Raw genomic sequence first — 19,642 nt, 5'->3', positions numbered from 1 at the left:
GAAGACTAAGCTGGTGATATGCTTACATGTGAGTATAATTTCAGGTACTTAATATTCTCCATGTTAACCAATGATCTATATATACAGTTTATACAGCTGTGAGCATTATTTGATGTGAATCGATCAAGTATGACACGTGCACATTCCAGACACATTTCCCCATGTTTCTGTTCAGTCATGTAGCTGCTTTTGTTATGACTGTTTTACTGCTACTTTATACACATCATCATGTACTATTGGGTATTGGCAATACAGTGGAGGAGGTATATGGGGAGCTACAATTGCAAGATGCTCTAGTAGAGCAGTCAAGAAACCATAAAGTACTAGGCAGGGATCACAAAAGGTCTGTAACCAGTCTCACAGTACCTTAACTAATAATATGATACCTTCAACAATAAGTTTATACAACTAAACATTGATTTTGTGTAGACTGATTTACTGTTGCTTCAGACAAGTGTAACTATATGGTTGCTAAAAGTATTAATCTTTTTGGCCAACATGTGGCTTTTGCTGAGGGAACAATGCAAGCACCATTATGTACCCTTTCTCCTCCTTTGTGCTCCATTTCATGATCATTTCACAATACAAGGTAAATTCTGGGATAAAAAGGAGCTATAGGTTTGTCATCGTACGTGTTCATAATGACTTCATTTCCAGGACATCCAAACTATGCATTACACAGACATAGCCATAAAATTTACTCAGAGTATAATATATAGAATTATTTGGTCTTTGTTGATAACAAATCTGTTCTACCAAACCCTAGGAAGCTTCGTCTATGTTGAAAACTTTGTTGCAAGGTTGAAGCACAAAATACTCTAATAGAGCAGTCATGTAAATATAATACATGCAGTTGATTACAACAAAATCACAACAGCTATTAGAGTCACTGGCATTGTAATGTTTCATAATAATTATGTATTCAGTGATCATGACCAGACGACCGTGTGTAGTGACTGTGTACTATGCAAAGAAGAAAAGATTAAGAAGGTATAATGGTGGTATATAGAGCACACTAGAATGCAAATTTAGTGGTCTGGGGAAATCCCTCATTGAAATGTGTAAAATAAAGGTCATGAAAGTTAAAAACAAAGTATAAACTTTATAGCCACTTATGACCATTGTATTGCCTCAAATTATTTACTGTAGTAAGTGTAGTTTAACTACAAAACCTGCTTCCAATTATTTTCACTTTTAGTTCCCAAAGTTATTACCTACAATATAACATTTTCAAAATGCAATTTTTACAACAGGATTCACCCTTCCACCATGATCGTGAGTAGAGATTGTGTGACCACTGTATAAGCACGTGTAATCACTTCTTGAAGGTTTTTAGTTTACTGATTTGTTAAGCTGCTTTACCATACCAGTTATACCAATAGTAAAATGTCAGTAACTTTTAGTTTATGGAACACAATTGTTTTACTAAGTTTTAAACTCTCAGTAACACATCAGTGAATGCAGGTTTACTGAAAAACTACTAAAATAACAAACAATTAACTGTTTCCATATACTGGGGATACACCACTCTAGTAAACTAAGAAACTTCAAACAGTGAATGGTGTCGAGTATTATCAATTGTGGGTTCCAATTTTTATAACTGGGTTTGATACCAACCATACCCTAGGTTCCTTTTCTGTTAAACATATTTACAAAGGTAAACTGTGTGAAATTAAAAGCATACAGATTGAGAAATAAAGTTGCACCATGCACCACTGTCATAGGACTGTAAATGTGACCGAATCCGACACAATCGCTCAAGCTAATATTACAGTATAAAATGGGTGAAATACTTGCGACAGAGTAAACCATCATTAGGATATTTAAAACACATGTTAAAAATATTTTATTATTTCCTATGCAATGCCTATTAAATTTCTTTACAATTACAAACAATTAATTATACAGGTAAGAAATGTTAATAACACACATCATTATGGTTAACAAAAATAAACACTCTTGTCTCAATTCAATTATGACACGTAGCAACAATCTTCACAATCACCTCATCCCAACTATTACCCAGCTCCAGTCGTTTATAAAGGCTGGGATGTTTTCTGTTAGCTGACTTGAGAAATTCAACTGCTTTAGTAAATTTTTGTAGATCATCTCCTTTAAGAATCTTAGTAACATCTTCATCTGTTATGACAGCCTTGGAGACCATTTTCTGAACATATTTCTTAATATAATAGACAACAATCTCACTGGCTACCAACACACAAAGAGCTTGAAACACAGTGGCACCTAAAGAGTACAGTAAAAATTTTTTTGCTATGGACATACAGTAAAAGCTATGTACATGCACTATATTGTATCACACACAGTTCAGGGGTGTATTTAGGATTTCAGAAACCCCCTCTGAAATTTTAACTTGTGGGCTTGCATCAGGACACCAGAAACACCACACTATGTTGTAGTTTGGCAGCACACATATACAAAACAAATATGAACAGGACAGGGCAGTACATTTATTTCACAAAATTAATGTGGGCTAAGGTTTTAAAATTTTTTATAAAGATTGATATACTCTAATAGAACAGTCAGATGTATTCTAATACAGCAGTCAAATAGAACATTCATAAATTATAAATAAAAGACTAACTTGAAATTTAAATATTATAGCTAGCAGTGAGTTTTTCATTTCAATAGATTGGATCACGACCAGCCATATAAATTAACATAATTTTAGGACAGGAACCAAGCATATAGTTTATAACTTTATACCATCCATGAAATCATAAACTAATAAATTTTGAAGCATTTTAATGTTTAAAATTAAGGGGCTACACCCCCAGATCCCCAAACCTATACCTCATAACCAAATCTAGAAACCACCTTTGAAAAATCCTGGATACACCTCTGCAGTTAGTCAAAAGACAGCAACAATAAGGTACCGAATGCATAATTAACATGAAATTATTTTTCAATCAGTATATATAAATACCTAGAGATTTGGCTCCTGCATCTTCTAAAAGCTTTAAAATTTTCTTGTCGTTCAAATTGAGTGAGCTAACATCAGCCAAGGTCCAACTAAATGTTGTTGTCTAAGAAATATACACAAACATAACAAGTAAACAAATATAAAATCTATAATATACATTTTGTGAGCGGAAGAGTTGCTTGACTGTTGCTTCCTGTGGCACATATTCTTGTTTCTTCCTTTCCTCCTCTTCAACTTTTCGTTTCATTTGTTCTAGCAATGCCTGCTTTGCCTCTTCACGCTTTTGTTTCATTTCTTCCTGCATTACATCACGTCTTTCTCTCTCTTCCCTTGCCCTTTCTGTCTCCTTTTCTTTCTTGTCTTTTTTAATATCCTTTGTCAACCGTGCTGAAGCACAGCACAAAACAGGTTAGTAAACATGCACACCAGTGAAAATCACTATTTACCATAGTATCTTGAACCACCACCACCGCCTCCACCAAATTCATCATCATCGTCATCATCACTGCCCCAATCGTCATCACTAAAATCTTCATCACTGTCCTCCTTATCTAGACTTAGAGTCACAGAACGTCTACTCAGTGCTGCAGCTAAAGCAGTCTGTATTGATTGGGAGGAATCCTTGACAACTTCTAAGAAAAGAAAATGTGTTCTCATGATATGCTCCTGTGTATCTGGAATGATGTACATGGAACAATATATCTAACATCATCTACACATCTGCGATACAACTGGTTTGATTTTAAGAATTACTTAGCAAACTGTAGCATGTAAAGTACCACATAACACAAAGATGTGTTCGTAAAATGAGTCATAACACATATGCTTTCTACACTTTAGTAGCAAGTAAAATGTACAGGTATATGTACAGTGAATCAGAGTTCCTTCAACATATCTTTACCTGTAGGCAATGCTTTAGACACACTCTTCAGTTGTGCTCCTTTTTTAATAGAGCTCAACAATCCACCTCTACCGCCAACGGTTGCTGATGTTGTAGTAGCTGAGGTAGCTGATGCCTTCATCAAATTTCCTATTGATTACAAGAGCACAATGTCATTGCAATGAGCTGTTGTATGGAAGTGATAAACACAGCAACTGGAGATGTTTGCTAGTCAATCTTATACAACATGTCAACCAACAAAATTAGATCGCACTCTCAGTTATATCATGTCAAAACAGCCAAGCTGTGAAAAGAGGGTGCAATAGTTAAAAAAGCAAACTTAGGAGCCAAAGAAGGCAGTCAAAAAATTTCTACAATGATGTTAACAAGAATCACTTTTTATGTAGTTTATACTTCTTTGCGTGCACAAGATCCATTATTTTAAGGTTACGGTATAGTCACGGGCAATCATTCAAAATTTTGAATGCCTATCGATATTTTTTGAGAAGCCCATGAAACCAGTCTAGCAGTGTGAAAAGTTTTAAATGAAGGTGAAGTCCTTCATATTTAATGTTTTTATATAGCTACAGTGTAGTTTGAGGCAGGTGGAACACTACTATTTGTTGTAGTAACACAAGTAAGCCAGCCCGTACATCGCTCAGCTCCAGCTGTCACTACCATGTTTTTCCGCCGCCAAATACAGCAAAAGCTGTAGGCTCTATTGGCTTTTCTGGGGCATAGTGATACTGTTTATTAAATTTTTTAGGTCCTGTGGAAGCGTTTTTGGCATGTTTCTCCCTAGTGACTCAGATACAAGCCTTCAAAGAGCTTGTTTCACCCGAAAAAACTACTAAAAGTTCAATAAAACGTCTATACTACCAGTAACTTAAAAAATCGCTTCCACAGGACCTAGATATTTTAGTTGTTTAGCCACTTGTGTTGAAATTATAAGGATTCAGTAATCTGTTAGTCTGGTTTTTGGCGGCGCGTTTTGATTATAAAACATCGCTCTATTGTAGACCACACACCCAAGAACAGTCGTTGTTCTGTAGTAAAAACAAACAAGCACAATTAGTTGTATTGTTAACACAACACAGTTGTTGAAATTATTTATCCCTGTTTGGTTTAAAGCAGGTTTTGTAATTTGTTCCGCCCACGCATTTAAACCTATTCCGTAACCTTAAACTAGACTTTTAGTCGATATTCCAATGACCAATATAAAATAATATTATAAAACCAATAAACAAAGCTGATTCGATATAGTTCTAAATCAGTTTACAAATAATTGTAATGTGGCTAAGTACCTCCTTTTAGCCACACAGTCCGGTCACTAATAGTTCAAAGACATCAAACAAACTCATACACCAGACCAACACAGGAAGTCACAATACAAGGTAATGAATTTGACTAATACATCAAGGAGATGAATTGCTCTGGAATGCATATACACAAAGCACTGCAGCCATGAATGAATGGGAAGCAGTTCAACCACTGGGCTGAGTCGGTATCTGTATACCTCGTTCACTAATAAATTAAGTTATTATAGATGGGTTTAGCGGGACAACATAGTCACCTAAAAAATATTTGAATTATACGTCCATCATTTTTGTAGGACAAAAACATGAAGCTTGAATGCGTGTCTAGAATGTCTTCCAGTTGTTGTGCTGTTGTATACACACAATGAGGAGTAGAACTGAGCTCTACAAAGAACCTGAGAGGAGGATTCTCAGTGCAGTTTCGAACGTCAGCAGTAGGAAAGCTATCAGACTGTGTCGGACGAGGTGTTGTGAACATTCAAGACTCATTTCAATGCTAGAAAGCTACATTCTTCACACTATTATTTCAAGATGATTTTAGATAGCTAATACTGGAATATCTGTTTGCATCCTCAACATATGATGTGACATCAGGCTGGTTAAATCTGGATCACATTCTATCAAGAGAAGAATATCTCATTTTATTTAACACAGTGACATAAGCATCCAGTATCATGCAAAGTGCTGGAAGGACGCATGGTGCTGCTAAATAACTACAAAGTAGTTCAGCATCATTGAGTTTTACAGATCAGTGAAAGTGAGTAATGAATCCTGAGCCAGATGAACAAAGTTACATGTCAAATGATGATCTTGAAATGGCTGCAAATTTTCGTACTACAAACACTTGCAAAGCACATTATTTTGTGAATTTCGTTACATAAATTTAACCAAAAGATATTTGTATAACTATTTGTATAACTATTTTTACAAACAGAGCAGAACATATGCTTGATCACAGCATATTACACACGCATGAACCATGCACGTGTACAGTAGTTAATGTCTTTCTACATGATTATTTCCAGTCTCCTCTTTTAAGGAAAAAGTAAAAAAACCAGTACTGGATGCTTCTACTATGACAGTTTCCTCTGGAAGAAGCTGCTGGGGTAGAATAAACCAACGTCCTATGATATTCTTCAACTGTTACACCAACAGTCTGTAGCCAGACTACCAAGTTATAGCATTGCTATCTGCAATGACAGCAAGCCTTGTATTTATGTGATATATGAACATGCAAAGTATACACTTCAGCTTCTAACCATGAACAGGGTTTGTGTCTCACATTATTAGGCTTTGGTTGCAAATACACAGACATTTCTTAATGCTCAGAATAAGCAAGCTCTGGCACTAGCTAATCTGGTCATTCTCTACACAGTCTAGTGAACCAAATGCGGCTCGAGTTGCATGGATTCTCTCCTGGTTTTGTGTGGCTTCTTTCCTCAAATGTGGCTCAAGTTGGCTTCTAACTGAACCACTCTTTCCAGTGCAAAATCCTCACAGCCAGGTGAGGGTGAGTCTCGGGGTCTTTAAGGTGCAATTCCATGTTCCTTACTTCCTATACCCAATAGCACAACAACTGGAGAGCATTGTGAACACCAATTTCTGCATTTCAAGCTACACATTTTTGCCGTACAAAAATGACTGAGTTTTTAGGTTACATAAGGTGATCACACCTTTCTGCTAAACCCATCTATATATAGCGCTGCAACACTCAACAATGAATACAGACACTTCAGCCACACCCATCTAAATGATGTGATGCAGTACAGTGGATGGAGTGATTGGCATTGACATACACCTACAAGAAACATGCTATCAATGAATAAACTAGCTAACAATGAAGTAATTAGTGAGTAAAACCAGTCCTCGTACACAGCGCTCAACGGTAGCCAATATTAGCCTCCATGTTACAAAATGGGCACCTTTTATCTGCGCACGCCCCATACCACAAATCAGTTGTAGCACACCCATTCAGTTTGTATCTGATTTGTAAACAACTCTACCCTCAAGCCTCAGATGTCATGTTTACAAATCATATACAAACCTCATGGGTGTGTTACACCTATAACTTATAAAGTGACAGTGTGGGACTTTAATCAACATTTGACAGTCGGTACACCTCTATTTTAAATCAAATAGCAACAAGCTAAACTTACTTTAGCCTACTGCGCAATGTTTTTTTTTTTAATTTGAAGAATTACATTGCATACAACCAGCAAAGTTATGCACACATTTCAACATACACATAGTTTACATAACTTATAGGTACGTATATGTATGCGCACATATACACAAGAATTTTGGTGATAGAATTTAACTTCATAATTCAATGTATGTTAATACGTACATTTGGAAAAGTGTAGCTATTATGGTAATGTAAACATACTTGTCACTACAGGAGCACTCTTCACCTCTTCCTACAAAAGACACATTATAACGATGAAATATTTACAATGGAAAATGGATAGAATAAGAGACAAAACAGTGTGCAAGGATTTATAGCTTCAACCCCAACTATAGTCCAAGAGAGAATATGCACAACATTTAAGAAGTAAAACAAACAAACAATATAGGACACATGAATTGCTTGACTGATTGATAGTCCACCAACATTATTTTCTCACAATAGCATCACATGGCTGGGGGATTTTACAATACATATATCCATGCATAACAGTGCGCATAATATTTTTAAGTGGCACTCACTAAACAGAAAGGATTACATACTTAGCTATGTTATGATTTTCTTACTTCCATAGAAAATGAAGATCTGCGTCTTGCCATTGGCATTACAGCTGCCTTTGCTATAAACATGACAGATATACATAATAATTCATAGCACATTAAATTGTATGATGATAGTGGAAAACAAACAAACACACTGTCTTTTAAATGTATCCAGATATTATAGCTGTAGATTGTATAGCTGTTTATTTGCAATACACTGCCATATACACACCATTATGTATGGAAATCACATTGCTATCTTTTGAAATGGTACTAGTAGCACAATATAGTAGAAAGAGCTAACAAATGACTGCTGTAGTTCTTAATGTTGAATGATCACTCTATACATACATGCAATTGAGCAGTATACAATACTTGACTTGTTTCCAGACAAATTCAATGTTGAATACCTATACACCAGCAGAGAGTGTATTACAAATCTTATTACGCTACACACATTCTTTATACCACATCGTGTATGTACATACACCTGTACCTCGTGGTTTTGGTATCGGGGCCTGAGGAGGTTTGGGTGGAGCTCCTCCTCGTGGTGGAGGTACGCGATATGATTCATGCTTTGTTGACAAACTGAATGATGAGGGAGGAAAGACTGGTGCTCCAAATGTAACTCCAGGTGGTGGAGGCGGAGGTGGAGCTCCAAACAATTGTGCAGCTGCAGAATACATAGGTTCAGGCCGTGAATCAAGTGTTTGAAATAAGTCACTTGAAGGTGGTGGAGGAGGTGCAGCCCCATGCATCTTTATGTATGTCTGTGATGTTTGTTGTCCACTTTGAAGTGATAAAGGACCGGGTGGTGGGGGTGGGCCTCCAGGTAGTGGAGGTGGACCAGGTGGCGGGGGTAGGCCTCTAGGTGGTAGGGGTGGGGCTGGAACTGCTGCAAACAGACCTGCACCTAAAAGAATTTTTGGTACATAATGATAGTGGCACATAAATTTTGTACTTACCAGGAGGGGGTGGTGGTGGTGGGGCAATGCTTGATAGTGGTTTACTAAAATAGACCAGACTCTGTCATATCATGTATGCACTACACATGTGCAGTACACAAAATATATACTGATAGCTGAATTTTAAAATCATTATATTCATCTTCAGACGTAAGTACCATTCGTAGATAATTAAGTAGAGTACAGGGAGAAAATAAATGATATATGCATGGAAGAGAAAGGTTAGAATCTAACAACTTGGGTTCCATATTAAGCTCCATTGTGATATGATTATGCAAAACTGTGTATGTCTATGGTACCATCACAAGGAGTATTAGACGTTTATTCAATTTGAGCCTTGGTGCCTATATTATGTAGACACATTAGCCAAACCACTTGCAAACAAGCATATAGCACTGTGGTATAGGTACATTTGTCTGTTCAGGATTACTTGACTTTCTACACAATATTATGTAAATCAAAAGAAATGAATATGTTCTTTCTCTTCAATACATATCCAAGGTTTTGTGTGAAAAACATGTTCATAATTTGCTACTGCTTAACTATAAATGAAATTTTAAGGCTATTTTGTACTGTCTTGTATGATAAACACCACCAGTGTTTGTAAACTGCCTACAGCACAACTAAATATGAATGTCAATAATGGCTACTGTTGAACACAAATTATCAATACAATAACACACATTAATATAACATACATACAACCATTCAAGTACAAGTTCTTACAGTTGAGCTGTTTCCTTTTTACGTTCAAATGCTAAACAAAGAATACAGATAATGTAACTAATAGTGACAGGTATACTATATTTGCAAGTGTGTACCTTAAGATACATACCACTGGATCTTTACCCCAAAGTATTAGCTGTAGTATTGCCCTAACAATATCATAGGAAAATTGCTTTTGATGTCGAACCACGTGTATACTTTGACTCTTTATGGAGATGGGGAAATGCATTGATACATTGTTGTATCTCAATACTTTAAGACAGTGATACAGTATCAGTCTTGTTTTACTGTTTACCAAAGTGATTTAAAAGTGCATAAAATCATATTTGTATTAGCAGATGTATGTCATGCATTTTATTGCAAAAAATGCAAATTAATCAGTTTTTTTTGGCCAGGGGATCATGTATGCAATATACTTCAAACATTTAGATGATTCTTAAGCATTCGATTGATCATGTACATACCTTTCCCTCGTAAAGCCATTGCAGGAGTATCTTCCTGTAATGCAAAAAAAAAAAACAAGAACAAATACATGAAATATTCAAATATTGTAACTAACTAACCAGAGACTTTTTCTTCTTCTTTAACTTTCTCACTAAAAAAATGAAAGATATAAGAGTATTTATTACTTTACTGTAATGCAGTTAACATCATATCCACACATTGAGCTGATACTTGTGAAAAAAGCTAAAAATTGCCTTTTCTAACATTTCAGCAAACCAGATGATTAGTGATGTAGTAATGAGTGATGTGGCCCCATTAGGCATGTACAAGTTTAGGAAAGAGTTGTACCATACTGTGTACCTTTGTGGGTTCTCCACACAAAATGTACGGCGGAACTTTGATATGGTTGTAAATAAAATGTCAGACATTTGAATGAAAAAAAATCAGTCTGTCAAGCATGAGCCAAATTTCAAAAATCTTATACAATGCCATACCCAAGTGTGTTAATGATTGAGCTCAATGTGAACATACAATGCAAGTACCTCCAATCCTTGAAAATGGGAAGGTTTATGACAACTCTTGACTGCTATCATAGTAGGGCAATAAGATTTACATAAGTCTCCATTTTCATATAAGTGCTCTTTTTGAATCAATTCACAATTTTATCATTTTTTCTGTAATTTGATTGGCTATATCACAGATTTAAATGCCACATATGTAGTATTACTGTGACAAGTTTCATGCCAACATACGTACGTATGCACCTACGTAGTTGATGGTTGCAAATATTTCTATGCATGACTAAGAGGATTACGTATGTACGTAAGTACATATTCAAGTATGAAGTTATTCAATCAGTATAATGTACAGTCTTGGCATATTTAAGCAACTGGAAACAACACAATTACAGTATCAGCTACATACCGTATATGGCATAACTGTATGGATACATTATTTGAATTGACAAAGAATAACACATCATATTTATTAACACGTAAAAATTATTCTTAAGAGATTAAAACTGTATGTACACAGAATGTACATACTCATCACAGGAGAAGAGACTTTTTCTAACTCTTGTGCTATTCTTCCACTCTCTGGTAAATCTCCTGCAAGTTCAAGAGTATTGCTCAGCTTAGAAGCACATTTCTACAGTACAAAACATACATAGTTATGACATCAATGTTTATGCCAACCGTATTTTTGCTTGTTATGTTCACCTATACATGTCTCTTGTTCCAAACACACGAAAGTATTACAGTACATTTATGCATGTGTAGTAACATACGTATGTATGTATGTGCCAATAAAGGGTTTGGCACCTTTTTGCTTGTGAGTATTCATCTCAAATGAAATGGGATGAATACTTGCAATTGAAATGAGTGCGACGCCCTTTAATTAGTGAGCTTTTTAATCGCTTGCACTCTCGCAAGGGAACGTTGCATTTGAGCGGTACCGTGTGCATTTATTATACAGACAGTGCTCAGCTAGTATGCAAGTAAGTATTTACATACAGTAGGTTTAATTAACCACCTGGAACATCATTGCTCGACTAGATAGGTCTTCAGATCTCTCTAACAAATCGTCTAATCGTTCACCTCTTTGTAACACTTTGTCAATGTTTTCATCCATTGTGGCCTTTACCATCTCAACTAAAGCCTTCAATTCTGCAACTATAATTATGAAGACACACATGTAGTCACATAATTTAATACTTACTAAAATAGCCAGTGTGTATAAAGTTGAATATGAGTACTTGGGGGTATGTATGTATTTCTGGTCACCATATAAATTGCATGCAGAGTATAGTACATACAGTTACAAATGTATGTACGTATGTCTAGAAAAGTTCACACATGTTAGCCAGCACACATAAAAATTCTACACAGTTTTCATTTGAGAATTAGACATACGTACCTCATAGCATGGTACATTGTGAGTGAAATAACCATATATATATGACATTTATTTTTACTGCATGTACACAGGCTCACACGTACATACAGTGTGCACACATGTATAGGCACAAAAAGTATGTCAAATATTGCAAGTTACAATACATAATTATGTGATTGAATTTTGGAAAATCACCTTTATGGGTGCATTCTACAGAATCAACGTATTAAATATTTAGCTCTGAAACACAGTGTAAGTTTAAATTCGTACCCATTTAAACGTAGAATAAACCATAGATACCTGTACCTTGAATTACAAGAAAAAATTTAGAAAGTGTTTTCTGCTATTAATAGCGCCATGCTAGTTTCAAAAATTCAGGTGTGACAATAAGCCAGGGTGATTTTCCAAAATTCAGTCACATAAATTATGTAGACAAATTTGCCAACACCTAACTACACATGCCTCAATTATTGTCGTTATCTATTCACATGTATGTACATGTAAGGGACTTGAAAATAATACGAGCATGCAAATAATACGGTACACATGTACATATTTTGTTACCGTATGTATGTGTGCAATATACGTACCTCCTCTGCTTTTTGAACTTGGAATATATTGTTCAACGTAGGGCTCGTCATCACTGGACATCAGTGATTCCTGAGTAAATTGTTATGTGATGATGAGTGAGCAACAAAATTTTAAAAAGTGGATGAACATTTGTACAAGCTACATATACAACTAGCCAGGTACTTCAGTGTGCAAAATAATGTCCAGACACCAGACAATTTCTGGTCAATAACATAAGACCTGGTACAGCAACAGCCAATTCGTGGTTATGTGGTAATCACCATGGATGGGTAATAGCATACTAGAAGTACAACCTTGTAGCTGATCTACTTTCTGACATAGCAATATAACGCCCCATCTGTTCGCCCACGTATGTCACGATATGGCGGGTACTGTGGTGAACATTTCAAAAAGCAGACCAGCTACTCCATTGTGCTTCTAGTATGTCATTATCCATTAATAGACTATTGCTATACTGCCACAAATTGGTTTTCTCTCTACCTCTGGTGTCAACAAACTATGGGCTAAACGAAACAATTCTCCCACGCGTCTTCTCACCATCACAAATGCACTGAACAGCCACTTAATGGCAGTGCAGTAGTCGCCTAAAATGAATAATAAAGTACTACAAGGATATGAGCGTAATTAGTATGGTTTCTGAAAAATGACCATGGAGTCCGCCAAGTCCCTACACAAGATGAAGTGTTCCACTGCTACATCAGGAAGTAGACCAGCTACAATTTCATGCTTCTAGTATGTTGCTACCCACTCATAGGTGGTTACCACATAGTCACAAAATAGCTGCTCCTGTACAAGGTCTGTTAGAAAGAACAAAGACGCAATTATTTTCTATTGTATACTATTGGGGCTTTATCCACACGTCTCAAATAAACGCCGCACGTGTCTTAAATAAATGCCGCATTTATGACCTCATGTGAATACACTCTATATATTCTAAACCATCAGGCAGCATAAGCAAAGTTTGACCACATATGTAGCTATATAAAAGTAAGTAGAAGGCTTTGACAGAAGTCCTTATGACTCCTTTCCTACAAAAACCCTCATAACAGAATTGATTCCATAGAAGCTCTTTTATGTGAACAGTAGCTAGCTTTAAAATACTTTGTACAAATATACTTTACATAAGATACATTTAAAGTACATTATTATATAATTCAGTTTCTCTGGCTTAATATATCAAAGTGGTTTATATAGACAGTTTCAGCACAGAGTACTTCTAAATATGTCACACGTGCAATAGAAGTTACCAAGGAAAAAAGGGTGCTGCAGAGACTGTGAAGACTACCATTAGGCATACTATGTAGATAAATATTCGACATTGGTTGAAAGGATATTAGCTCTCCAGTATGCAATAATGTTAAACCTATAGTGTAATAAATTACTCCACTGTTTAATCTCCATGTTACTGTTAGATCTCCATGTTACTGTTAGATCTCCATGTTTTGTTGATTTTGTTGAACACTCCCTAAACCTCTGGCTAGTGACACGTACCGTAACAGGTTCTTTATTTTTAGCAAACTCGTATTCCATCACAAAACAATCATAAAATAACATCTTATTCTACGTAGCTTTCCATTATAAGGAGCAACTGTGTATTAGGGGCGTAATCAGGAAGGTTGGGTGGTTCAGACAAACTTAGGTTTAAAATTATGTCAAACTTTTATTTCAGCCTTGTAGTTTTGGTAAACATGCACTGGTTGGCAGTTGTGCAGTATTCATGACAATTACATTGCTACAGTGAAAACAAATGGCATGGTACAGTCTGTGATCATTTGTGCAAGAAACCTACGTACATGGAGAATCAATGTAAACTGAAGTTAAAATAGACCAAGTTAAACGTATCCTAAACTAGCAAAGCTGCAGAACAATTGATCAATGAGGCAGTCACGTGATATTTTGAACTTTAATTAGAGAACTAAACAGGCCCAGAGATTCTTCACTGATTGTTGACCCTAAAAGGAAAACTTTGCCAGCTAAAGAACACTGGCATGGAGGTAAATTCAAAAGCTGCATAAACAGCAGTGTGTAGTTATAGGGGTATAGCAGCACCAACAATACATGCTACAGTTACTGCTTAAGTGAAAAGTTGTGTATGCATCACTTTTTGCCTCAAAATGAGCAATCTAGAGAAATACCCCCACTTTAAGACTGAAATCATGTGGCCATGCCACTGTGTACATGATTGTTAATGATGGATGTATGGAAGGCTAATCTTGGTGAGAAATCAAGACATACGGTAGTGTGTTGTGCAGCCAAGAAAGCCGGCCCGTCACACTGTGAGTATATTTAAAGGAAAAAAGAAAAAGTGATTATTACGCATACATACATACATAGCTTTGTGTGCCCTTCTCAAATTGGAATCACTTTACATTGCAAGTGCCTCTAACTTCAGCACCCCACATATCAAATTTGAGCAACACAATTGTGAAATACGAGCCTCAAACACTGGCCTAATTTCTTCTCATTTACAGGGCTTGGGGGCTTATGTTATTATTCTTTTTGCACACTTTACTAAAACCATTATAAAATGCAAATGCGCAGCTCGATTTTCTTGAACCTTTGTGCACTTTAAAAACGTATTGGCAAAATCATGTATCAAGTTTGGTGCAAATCTGATAAATACAGTAGTCATAGATCTACGGACAATTATTTGCATTAAAAAAGCTGACTTGTTGTCATGCCTACAGGGTAAACCGCTTAAGGGAATAACTTTAAAAATCAATATGTGTATCAGAGGTGATTTTATTATTTTAGTAATGACCATACAAACGTTAGACCAGCTTTATGGCTAATCTGGCATGGTTGCCAGCCAATCAGCCAACAACACTATTTACCTCAAAATACTTGTTTACACTGTGATGTACAGTGTTAGTTTATTCTCCTAGCAACAGAACATTGTTATTATGTCAACTAGAGTAACAATGAAGGTGAGAACCACAGCTTATACTCAACCTTCCCCGACCTGACAAATGTCAGACGACTCAAACCAAACAATGAAATATCTTGCTAATTGGTCGGTAAATGCCCAATGGCCAACACCCCTGGCGTATGGGTTAACCATCATAGCTCAAACCTTTTGTGGTTTAAAAGATATCGCATTGACAGCTATAAGTTACAAGGCAAAAACTAAATCGTGGGGTTGAGATACTCTAATAGAACAGTCACTGTGGGGTAAAAAAAGGTGTATGAATAATGCAGAAAATCCTTGCCAGAGTTTGAACCAGGGAGCTCCATACTGAACACCCAAATCCTTAACCACTGAGCCGCTGCTATCATGGTTGTTTACCTCACTTAATTTCTATGGTAACTTTATTAATAGAAATTCTAGCTAAAATCTACTCAATAGTAAAAGTTTGTAATTTTGTAGATCTACCCAAAAAAAAAAATCTAGAACATTCTATGTGTATTCTGTTAGAAATCCTCGAAAAAATGTGCACTCTATTAGAGTATTACAAAACTAATCAAATAAATGCAGTACAATGTTTCTCTAGTATTCCATCAAATCAAAGTCAATATTAAGACCCACTCGTGTCAATCATCATCGTCATAATCAATATAATAAGTGCTACGTATGCTAACGAAACTTGTGACAACAGACTGGAAATTGTATTCTATCACAGGGTTTGCTTTGCCAAAAGTTGAGCAAATGCAACTTATCATGTTTTGCATGAAAAATTGAGATACTCTAATAGAACAGTCACTGTAAAATAAAAATCCTGTACAATCATGCATACCGTATTTACTCGATTTATTATTATTATTATTATTATTAGCACTTTACAGTGACCAGCACTGAAGGTCTGACAGCAACATGTGCTGCAGCCTTAGGATTACCTAACTTGTGCTGCACCCTCGAATAGTACCGCAGTGCGGTACTATTCAAAGGTCTTTGTCCTTGTTTCCGAAAATAATTTTAATTGTCCTATACCCTCGAAGAGTACCTAGTGCTCTCATACGTTTAGTATTAATCTCCATCTTGAGTTAAGGAAGGTATTGTCCTGGCAAAACTTAAACGGTTATCACATAATCAAAATTCCGGATATTAGTTAGTAAATTGACTACAGAGCACAAGGCGTGACATCATAATAGATAGGGATATGGTATCTATGGTGACATAGTTGTGCTACAAAGACTTGAGTGAAAGAAAGGACTGGTCCTGTATAGAAGAAGTAAACATGTTGTGATTGTTTTATAAAACTATAATGTAGAATAGTTATAATAGTGGCAGGTTTAAAATATTAACAGTGCACCCTTGAGTAATACCGCAGTGCGTCACTATTCGAAGGGTTTCACCCTTATTTTTGGGCAAAAATAATAGTACCCCTGGGGCACAAATCAAGTAAAACGGTACATGTACCTATGGTACCGCCCAAGCACAATATCGTACTTACCCGCTCCTTGAGAGTGCGAGGGATAAAAACTTGATAATTAAAGGGCGTGGCATCCTTTTCGTGGGCGAGTCACATCCTTCAATTCGAGGGATAAAGACTTGCACGCGAAATGGGTGCCACACCCTTTAATTAGCAAGGTTTTAATCTCTTAACACTCTCAAGGTGCAGGCAAGTGCGACATTGCATTTAGGCGGTACCGTAACAACCTGAAAAGGATTTGATTTGTTATAAAACACTATTGCAAATAAATAAAGGCACTACAATGCAACTTTATATATAGCCACATATAGCCATGAACAAACAAGCACAGAATTAAAGAGCAATTATCAGTATTAGCTAATTGGTTATTGCATAGCTAGATCTTTGGCTTTGGTGTCAGATTGGTAGGTTGTTTTTGTTGTACTGGTAGAGCACTTGGTGTTGGGGTACATTTAAAAGAAGTGAAATCCATTCAAGCTGCAAAAAGGGTATGGCCTTCAAAAGCCTGTCGTGAAATCAAAGCTGGGGGCCATGAAATAGCTGCAGTGATGCTAATGATAATAAATGTGACCTGCTGAGCAAAAACTGGCAGATATCGCAAAATTCTATTTTGTCATAAAACCGTATTGAAATACACTGGGTAAAAATATGCGTGTTACATGAAAGATTTATGTGTGCTTTAATCGATTTCATACGCACTGAAATTAAGCTCAAATCAATAAAACCTATACACCAATGGATCTTTTTATGGTGAGTAAGAAAATCTTTGTTTTGTGTTTGCACAGCAAAGGATATGTGAGTTATGGGTGCTTATTTACGATGCAGTAAAAACAGCATTCAACGTCGTTATCTTTATTTGGAATGGCCTTCTTCTTTGTCAACATGGAGGAGTACAGGGAAAGCACTATACCTTGATTGATTTGCCAGTTCATGGTGCTCAAGTCCCATCTTAGTAGCATGTTTTAATCGCAAGTTGTGATCGATTATCTAAGTGTCTGTAATTTATTTCCCACATTGTTGCTGTACAAATTGAGTTTATCACTGTTCCAACTGTCAAGCGCTATAACTCCAAGACGATTCATCATAAAAGGCTGAAACTTTGGCTGTCCACTCCTTTGTTACTATAGATAACAGAGAAGTAATAAAATGGAATTTGAGGAATGTGCAAAAATGGCTGGTTATTGCTCAACAGGTCTCAAATATCATTAGCAGCCATTTTACCTTTGATTTCACAACTTTTTAAAGTTTTTCACCCAGGATTTTGAAGGCTGTTTGGCTGATTTTGCATGGATTGAATTGTACCACGGAGACAAGAACTTATTTTAGAATGGATTAATTTTCATGGAAAAGGCATCACCACAAATTCATGTAATTTATAAATCTAGCCAATTTCTAAGTGTACATAAGCTAAAGACGTCAACTGAACTAACCGTTCAATTGACAAAACTGTATCATACATATAAATATTAGTACAATTTTACCTGTGATCTTACTGAAAGTTCATTTTCATCTAAGCAACAAAATGGTACAGAAAGTATGCAGTTAAAGTTTTATGTAAATACCTGTGTTGTATACCAACACACATATATGCAGTATATATATATAGTGTGTGTGTGTGTGTGTGTGTGTGTGTGTGTGTGTTGCGTGTGTGAGTGTGCGTGCGTGCGTGTGTGCATGCATGCATGGGTGCAGTGGTGGATCAAAACCCCCTTAGCTCAGTGGCAGTCTAAGTACATAAACATTGTTGTACTGACGATTTGTCATAGCAAACAACTATATACCACTGTATTTCAGTAGAATGTATGCAGTTGCATTTAACTAACACCATTTATAGCTATTAAACCCTCAGCAACACTTCACTTTTCATCTCCCACTGCATTTAAAATGATCAAGATACTCTAATAGAGCAGTCAAATAAATCACTCTAATAGAGCAATTAAAGCTACAGTTTATAAATAGCCTAAAATCCGATCTCAGAGCTTCTAAAATCTCAAATTTTTCTGGAGGAATATCATCAGATGCCTTATTCAGCTATACCAACTTTCAGAAACCCCCTTGTAAAAATCCTAGATCTGCCACTGGGGTGCGTGCGTATGTACGCATATATACACACATACATATGCCTATTTAGTTAAGTATACAGGTACATATGTATATAAAACATAGCATTTACGAACATACACATACCATGAAAACTTATGGACCTTGATCTGTGTGATACTGGTTCAATATCAGCAAATAGCGAGTCATCTAAGCTCATTAGCTAATTACATAAACAAAAACACAAATATAAAATTATGATCATACACTAAATACATTGACAGTGGAAAGTTATATCCAATTGCAAAAGAAACTTAGCACTTTGATAAGAGGTGTGCGTTCTATTAGAATAAGTGTACATTTTATTGTATTGTATTGTATTGTATTGTATTTTAACAGAGTTAACTCTGTATCAAGGGTGATTGAAATGGCATGCACAGAAAGTGTTTGATATCACATACTTGAATCCTTTCACTGTCATAACTGCCACGTGGAGGATATAAACCTGATAACTTGGGCACTGAGTACAATTACGACTGCAGTGTGCCTACCCTAGAGTGCTTACACCTGGTCCCGGTTGTAAAATTCCTATTAAATTATTTTCCTTCCACTTGTGATTATGAACTCTTGGCCATATAGATAAACCAGCATAGCTATAATAAACTTGCACTACTGGTACATGATGATGCCCAAACATGCCCAGAGATTCTTCACTGATTGCTGGCCCTAACAGGAAACACTTTGCT

General features: G+C 36.1%; 1 protein-coding gene across 2 annotated transcripts in view; it reads right to left on the bottom strand.

Moving 5' to 3' along the window:
* Positions 1-1,793: 1,793 nt before the first annotated feature.
* Positions 1,794-19,642, bottom strand: part of LOC136258397 (protein mono-ADP-ribosyltransferase PARP4-like) — a 49,101-nt gene continuing 31,252 nt past the window's right edge. The window contains exons 42-59 of one of the 2 annotated variants that reach the window (XM_066051713.1): positions 19,044-19,119; positions 18,338-18,366; positions 12,486-12,555; positions 11,533-11,672; positions 11,046-11,148; positions 10,119-10,150; positions 10,020-10,053; positions 9,556-9,586; positions 8,830-8,873; positions 8,589-8,777; positions 8,361-8,537; positions 7,889-7,941; positions 7,524-7,554; positions 3,843-3,971; positions 3,388-3,573; positions 3,099-3,328; positions 2,945-3,044; positions 1,794-2,244 (exon numbers count right to left, since the gene is read on the bottom strand). In XM_066051713.1, coding sequence (XP_065907785.1) covers positions 1,970-2,244; positions 2,945-3,044; positions 3,099-3,328; positions 3,388-3,573; positions 3,843-3,971; positions 7,524-7,554; positions 7,889-7,941; positions 8,361-8,537; positions 8,589-8,777; positions 8,830-8,873; positions 9,556-9,586; positions 10,020-10,053; positions 10,119-10,150; positions 11,046-11,148; positions 11,533-11,672; positions 12,486-12,555; positions 18,338-18,366; positions 19,044-19,119 — 1,929 coding nt within the window. In that variant the 3' untranslated portion in view covers positions 1,794-1,969. Of the gene's footprint in view, positions 2,245-2,944; positions 3,045-3,098; positions 3,329-3,387; positions 3,574-3,842; positions 3,972-7,523; positions 7,555-7,888; positions 7,942-8,360; positions 8,778-8,829; positions 8,874-9,555; positions 9,587-10,019; positions 10,054-10,118; positions 10,151-11,045; positions 11,149-11,532; positions 11,673-12,485; positions 12,556-18,337; positions 18,367-19,043; positions 19,120-19,642 lie in introns of both variants that reach the window. The other variant, XM_066051712.1, reaches the window with a different exon arrangement.

The sequence above is a fragment of the Dysidea avara genome, chromosome 6 (genome assembly GCF_963678975.1).
Source record: "Dysidea avara chromosome 6, odDysAvar1.4, whole genome shotgun sequence".
In the NCBI taxonomy this organism is placed as follows: domain Eukaryota; kingdom Metazoa; phylum Porifera; class Demospongiae; order Dictyoceratida; family Dysideidae; genus Dysidea; species Dysidea avara.
This window is presented reverse-complemented; position numbering and strand designations above follow the sequence as displayed.